This window comes from Sinocyclocheilus rhinocerous, unplaced genomic scaffold, assembly GCF_001515625.1.
Source record: "Sinocyclocheilus rhinocerous isolate Xijiao unplaced genomic scaffold, SAMN03320098_v1.1 scaffold1740, whole genome shotgun sequence".
In the NCBI taxonomy this organism is placed as follows: Eukaryota; Metazoa; Chordata; class Actinopteri; order Cypriniformes; family Cyprinidae; genus Sinocyclocheilus; species Sinocyclocheilus rhinocerous.
This window is the reverse complement of record NW_015651446.1, coordinates 453,657-460,699: the sequence shown is the minus strand read 5'-3', so window position 1 is coordinate 460,699 and position 7,043 is coordinate 453,657. Positions and strand designations below refer to the sequence as shown.

At 35.6% G+C, this 7,043-nt stretch overlaps 1 protein-coding gene across 1 annotated transcript in view; it reads right to left on the bottom strand.

The window, feature by feature from the left end:
* LOC107712777 (matrix metalloproteinase-16-like) overlaps positions 1 to 7,043 on the bottom strand; it is a 73,129-nt gene that overhangs the window by 45,146 nt on the left and 20,940 nt on the right. The window contains exon 4 of the mRNA XM_016518114.1: positions 2,554 to 2,858. Within this exon, the coding sequence (XP_016373600.1) occupies positions 2,554 to 2,858 (305 nt within the window). The remainder of the gene's footprint in view (positions 1 to 2,553; positions 2,859 to 7,043) is intronic.

The following is a 7,043-nucleotide window of genomic DNA, read 5'->3' as shown; positions in this document are numbered from 1 at the left end:
ACACACACACACACACACACACACACACACAGAGTTCAACAGCCCAGCTGTAATGTTCTGTGTCTGTTTCTGAAACCAAGCAGGGCGATAAAAGTAAAAAAGAAGGTAAGAATTTGAAAATTGAGAGAAAATCGCATTTTTCTGTAATTTGTCCCCCTAACCCAGACTAAACATCTTGTGAGCTGTGTCAGATGAACTCCCTGACAAGACAGCGAGACGGAGGAGAGGTAGAGAGGATGTCCACAACCAGCGAGTGGAAGTGTCGGCCCACGTGAGGCTTCTGAGAACTGTAATCCCTCGCTGCACGTCAACAAAGTAAACATAACAACTGTGCCCGGCAACCGATCGCCACCTCCCTGGCAACAGGCAGGGGACTGATTTGACAGAGGCACAGAAGTGTTGTCTCCTGTAGACTGTGTGCTTTGTGGGTGTTTGTGAGTGTATGCAAGTACGCCTATTATAGGATAGATGGCAGAAATGACAACAATTTGAAATGTGGTGAATGAGAGAGACAGATACCTAAAGGCTACCTATAAAAGCAGGATGGCAAGTGTAGAAAATATGAGTGCAGGGGAAATGGAGAGGGCAGTTAGATTTGAAGGAGACAATATAGAAGTATAGAAGCTTTTTTGCCTCAAAGTAAAAATAAATAAAATTGCAACTGTATTTTTTCATAATTGTGACTTTATATCTCATGAATGATGTTTTATATTGTAGAATCTGACTTCTGAATCAGACTATATCTCACAATTGCATATTTTAAAATCACAACAAAATATTTCATATTTTAAAATGTGACTATCTTACAACTGCAAATTTATTATCTCAGTATTTTTATATCTCAAAATGTGACTTAATATCTCTTAATTCTGACTTTATATCTCACAAATATTTTACATATTAAATCTGACTTAATATTTCACAATTGCATTTTGTAAAATCACAACAAAATATTTTATATTTTAAACTTTATATCTCATAGTGATATTTTATGTCAAAATCTAACAAAATCTAACAATTGTGACTTTTATATCATAACTAAATATTTTGTATTTTCTAATGCGATTTTATATCTCACAGTTGCAACTTTATATCTCAAAATATTTTTATCTCAAAAAGGTGACTTAATATTTCTTAATTGAGACTTGGTTCTTGTTTCAACGTTATATCTCACAGTATGATGTCATTTGAAATATTCAACCCTTTTTTTTTTTTTACTCTGTGATAAAGTTTGTAAGTAGCAGGTTTTTATATAAATGCTTGCAAAGACTTTAAGTTGTGAAACAGGTTTGGTGATGTGATCTTAAATAGTAAAGCTTCAGAACTGTGTGTGATATTGCATGTTGAGTGCAACACTGTTATACTTTAATAGTCCACTTGAGAAATTGGTTACATTGGTTAAACTGACACATCTGAACTAATGGCTACAATTGCAGAATGATTGACAGCACCATGGCTCCGCCCCAACACCATATATTCTGTGTAAATAATATCTTTTAATTCAGAACACTTGGTGTCAGAAGCAGTGTTGCAATGTGCAGATTTTAAACAACTTTTACATGTGTGTGTGTGTGTGTATTTTATTTTTTTCCCCGTAAAGTCACATGTTGCAGTTTTTGGGCTTATTTACAGCTGCTTACAGTATTTAGGCTTGTTAGATTTCGGCCCCCAGTTCTTATCCCATTTAACAATTAACACAGTCAACCCACACAAATGCTTATTTTGGCATATTTTGCTGAGCTGAGTACATTGGGCTTTGTTTGTCAGACTGAGTTTCTTATTTTTTCTAGAGATCTGGCAACACTGGACAGAGACAAGCTGGTCTTGCAGAGACAGACGTCTGAGCCACACTGCAGCTTGTTCTTGACAAGAAATGCCCACCAAGACAGGAAGAGACCACGGTTCGGTATGGTTTGAACATCGCGGTTTAGGGATGGGTGGGCTTTGTTTGTCAGACTGAGTTTCTTATTTTTTCTAGAGATCTGGCAACACTGGACAGAGACAAGCTGGTCTTGCAGAGACAGACGTCTGAGCCACACTGCAGCTTGTTCTTGACAAGAAATGCCCACCAAGACAGGAAGAGACATCTGACCGGTATGTAAAGAGACCACGGTTTGTTTTTGTTTGTACACGCGGTTTAGGGATGGGTAAATCAGTGCAACAACAATAATAGGTCAGCGTGGAAAAACTCTAATTATGATGCGACAGAGAAAAATAGCAGAACATTTATCCATAGGTAATAAGTTCTGATTATTTCACAGACAGAAAACCTTGCAAAATATAGTTATGCTGTTGAATATCTAGTTTACTTGATACAAAAGTTCCATAGAACCAGTTCCCCTCTCAAGATGTCAATTGCTTTAAATTGAAAGGAATTTAAGCTGAAATTGACCAAGTACATATACATAAACATGTAAGACTCCATCATTTTCTAGAGCAGTCCAGAAAAGCAGGGCTCATACAACAAAGTTATTTGCTTTAATGGAGAGAGAGCTGAGATTTATTCTCCAATAAAGCTGGGTTTATTAGCCACCAATAACCAGGTTTGCGTACCGTCATGGTTAGGGTTCCCCAGAGTCCAGGGCTCATCCGAATCGAAGTGTGTGTCTCCTCCAATCCCAGGACCGGGAAAGTAGGCATGTGCAAGGAAACCCCCTTCTCCATCGAAGGGGGAGCTATCGCCGTGGAAACCTGAGGCGAAAATGATAGTAATATCCACATCTTTCTTGTTGCGCTCCAGGTCGCTATAGGGCACTGCCTCGAAACGCAGCGGCGTGACGTTCTGCCACACATCGAACGCCCGGCGAATGGCGTTGTGGGTCTCCTCCGCTCCCACCTTAGGCGTGACATTTTTTATACTGGAAAGAGGATAAGATGACAATCAGAAAGTGTATATTTTACATACAATGATCAAATAAATAACTCATATAAATAAAATATTTATGTGTTGCACATAAATATGAAACGCACAGGAAGCTTGACTTTAACAGAGTTTGCTGGTCACATGATGCTAAGCTAATGATTCGTCATTAATATTATTAAATAGTATTATTAAACAAATATTTTTAATTGAATTATTTTTGATCAGTGATTTTGGTGTTGAATTAAACTATATATATATATATATATACTGTATATATTATAATTCTCTGTGAGGCAGTGTTGTTATTGTTAACTAAAACTAACTAACTTAAAAATTGTTTTTGTTCATTTAAATAAAACTGAAGTAAAAATAGAAGAAAAACTACAAAAAATTTGAAATGGCAGCTGAAAAAAAAAATAAAAAAATGTATATAAATAAATAAATAAATACTTAAATAAATAAATAAAATAAAAAATTAAAATTAAAATGAGGAAATAAATATATTTAATATAATTAATAAAATTTTAATTTTGAATTACTAAAATTGCTTAAACTGAAAGAAAAATAAAGCTAAAAAGAAATATCAAAAACAGTAATAAAATGGCAAAAGCACATAAAATGACTAAAACTTAAACTAAAATTAAAATGAAAACTGAAAATATAAAAATAAAACTAATTCAAAATATTAATAAAAACTGTAAAAACTGTAAAAATTGTAAATAATGAAATAACACTGCATGGCCGCATTAGAATATGACCAAAATGCATCTTATAAGGCAACTTAATATCGCTGGCTTTTTGGAACAGTTTTCACTTCGAGAATGACTTAATATGCTGTCTACAGAGGCAGCGCACTGGGTTTTAGAACAGAGCGAGTGTATCTCACTCCATGAAATCTTGCAGAAAGAGAGAGACAGACAGACAAAGAGAGTGAATTAGGTGGAGCTGCTGCTTCTCTTGCTCCTCTGCTGGAGGCGCTACAGGTGAAGCAGGCTTTATTTTCTCACTGAGGATTACCAACAGCTCACTACACTACAAATGCCGCCTGATGTGGGCATATTTTTTTAATGATGTGTATGATATGATTTAAATGTTTTTTAAGCACACTGTTTCTCTTTAGCAAACCAAATTTTCTTTTGCCTCTGGACCGAGTTTGTAAAGGTTGAAGGATGCAACTTCGAGCCGCTCTGTCTTATGGAATTACTTCTGAAGTAGTAATGTGTTGGTGTCAGTATTGAAGAAGCTACTTGTACACTATACACTAACTTAACCAGGCTACAAGCTACTCATATTAAAGTAGTTAGTTCAACCACAGTCAAGCTAATGCTTTGAAAAAGTAATCTAGTTGCACTGCACGCCATCTAGCCACAACTTAAAGGGGCAAAATCTATTGAAATGAACATGTAAGTACTTGCAGAGTCTCAAATCAGTGAAAAATTTCTTTTTGAACAGCTTAATTTGCATGAACCATCCAAATGAACCGATTCACTGGAATAAATCAGATTCTCCGTGCTTCATTTGCAGAGTTGTTATTGTTAACTAAAACTAAAAGTACTAAAATTGTTTTCGAAAATTGAACAAAATACAAAAACTTAAAAAACTTTATTGAAAATTAAAAATGTTGTATCGGCAACTAACTGAAATAAAATAAGTTTAAGTGGATGCATTAAAACTGAAATTAAAATAAGGCTAAACAGAAATATTAAAAAAAAACAAAAACGAACAAAAATGACAAAATCACATAAGAAAATTGCTAAAACTTATATGAAAGTTAAAAGCTACACTATTATGAAAACTACCAAGCTACTGTTTCGCTACTAAAAATATAAAGCATTGCTTCATGTTAGTTACCCCTATAAACCTCAATTGAGTGTTAATGTATTTATTGATTTATACTTTTACTTGACAACATTTATGAAACAATACAGTTGTGAATAAATCATTCTATTGAGGCAGTTTGATTAAATCGGTTACTGGTTTACAGTTTATCTGAACGATTCATTCACAAACCATTCTGAAACCAAAGCAACTTGTCAACTTTCTGATTTACTTTCTTACTCATATTCTTCCACGGACTCTGATGCTACAGTAAGTACATGCAAATATCATTTACTGTAGTAAACCTTCTGACTGTTTCCCATGGGTTACTTTAACTTTTACTTGAGGTACCTTCATGAGGGTATCTTTTCTTATACAGGTACTTAAGTATGATTATCAGGTACTTTATACAACATAGTGCTTGTGTCTATAGTGTATTAACCAAAACTCTCAATCAACTCAGTAGCAGCTGTTTTCTCAAATGTGCAGAGGAATTTCAACTATATTAAAGCTGTGCCTCTTAAAATATTTACAAGACATAATATCTCACGGAAACCTAAGCTCTCTATCTCTATTTCTCTCTCTCATTCCCTCCAGGTGGTGCAGGATGGGGTTTGGATCTCATCCACATACAGTTGTTCTGTCTGTGAGCGCAAACTATTAGATCAACATCTGGCTTCCACTGTTCATGTATTTTTCTTGTCTTTCTCAGCTGTACTTCCCAGAAATCATAATCCTGTCTTTGAACTTCATGACCCTTCAGATATTTATTTTCCTCTTTAGGCTTAGATTTTCAGCTCAGCTGCTGTGAAGGCTGCTTGTTAGAGCTGTGTGAGGGTGTTTTACAAATCTTCCTGCCGTGTTACTCATACAGAATTGATTCAGTTTAAAAAAATCACTGAGAAAAGAAGAATAAATTTGCATCAAATCTGGATGTCAGAAAGCACTTGGTTGATGACCAGAGCCAGTATAAATCGTTTCCACAATCTAACCGCGTTAAAGGGCACCTATTATGCAAAATTCACTTTTACATGTTGTTTGAACATAAATGTGTGTTGGCAGTGTGTGTTCACAACCACCCTATAATGATAAGAATCCACCCGTTTCTTTTTTTTTTTTTAAATCCCCATAAATCATAAGCAGCGTCTTAGAATAAGCAGCTCGCAGAATCTATCAAATGTGATGTCACATTTTACAGGCCCCGCCCACGACTGTTGACGGACACCGCCGTATTAGCAGAGACCCGCCCTGAGAAAGCCGCACACAATCCACCATGTTTATCTGCACGCGAGAGCATTTAAAAGCAGCATTCAAGTAAGAAATGTTGTCTTATTAAAGCTATAAAAGTTATTCAGTCCAGAGCAGTGAGTGATTTTCTGTTTTTATTTTATTGTTTGGGTAATATTATCAGCATAGACAGCAGTATAGGTACTGTATATTACGCTGCTGTCACATACACAGATCTAATATAAACATGCAATTTCTTTCCCCACTGTTTACCTTCACAGACATAACTAACTGTGTTTTTGTAACTTATGTGTGTTTTAACATAAACTTGTGTGCATTTAAGAGTTTTTATTATATTACAATTTGATATAAAATGTTAAAATAATATTAATAGATATAGAATCGATTAAAAATCTATTCATTTTAAAAAAAAATATGCTGGCCTCATTTACTTCCAATGAAAGTGTGTTCTTTTAATTAACATTAACATTAATTAATTACATTTATGCATTTAGCAGACGTTTTTATCCAAAGCAACTTACAAAAGAGGACCAAAAGCAAACTATTTTCTGAGATAATCAACATTATGCCACAAACGCTTTCCACAGAGCTCGTACTGAACCCTGAGCATTATTGAAGTTGGAAGAGAGCGCTGGTCATTCCCTCCCCCCACCAACAATCCCTGCTGGTGCTGAGACTCAAACCCATGACCTTCGGGTTACAAGTCTGACCCTCTAACAATTAGGCCACGACTGCCCCCTGTGGTATTAAAATTGTGGTATTACACCGTCTAAACCCATGTAAACACAAGGGCTCACACAAAAGAGTCACTGAATACACAACACCTCGCTTTGTTCTTTCAAGTCTTTTGCTGGCGATATTGAAACTATATCAGTAACGTGAATGAATGTGTGTGTGTCAGTGGTTATGAGAACCCAGACTGCTCTGAGACCAACTCAATTAGCCCAGACTAACACACACACATACTATTGCTATAGTGCATACTATATACACATGCTATTTGTGCTTGTTATAGCATAAGAATGAGGAGAGGCCTCTGTATGTGTGTGTGTGTGTGTGTGTGTGTATATAAGTTCACATGGTATGATCCAGGGTTGGGGGGTGGTACAGTCTG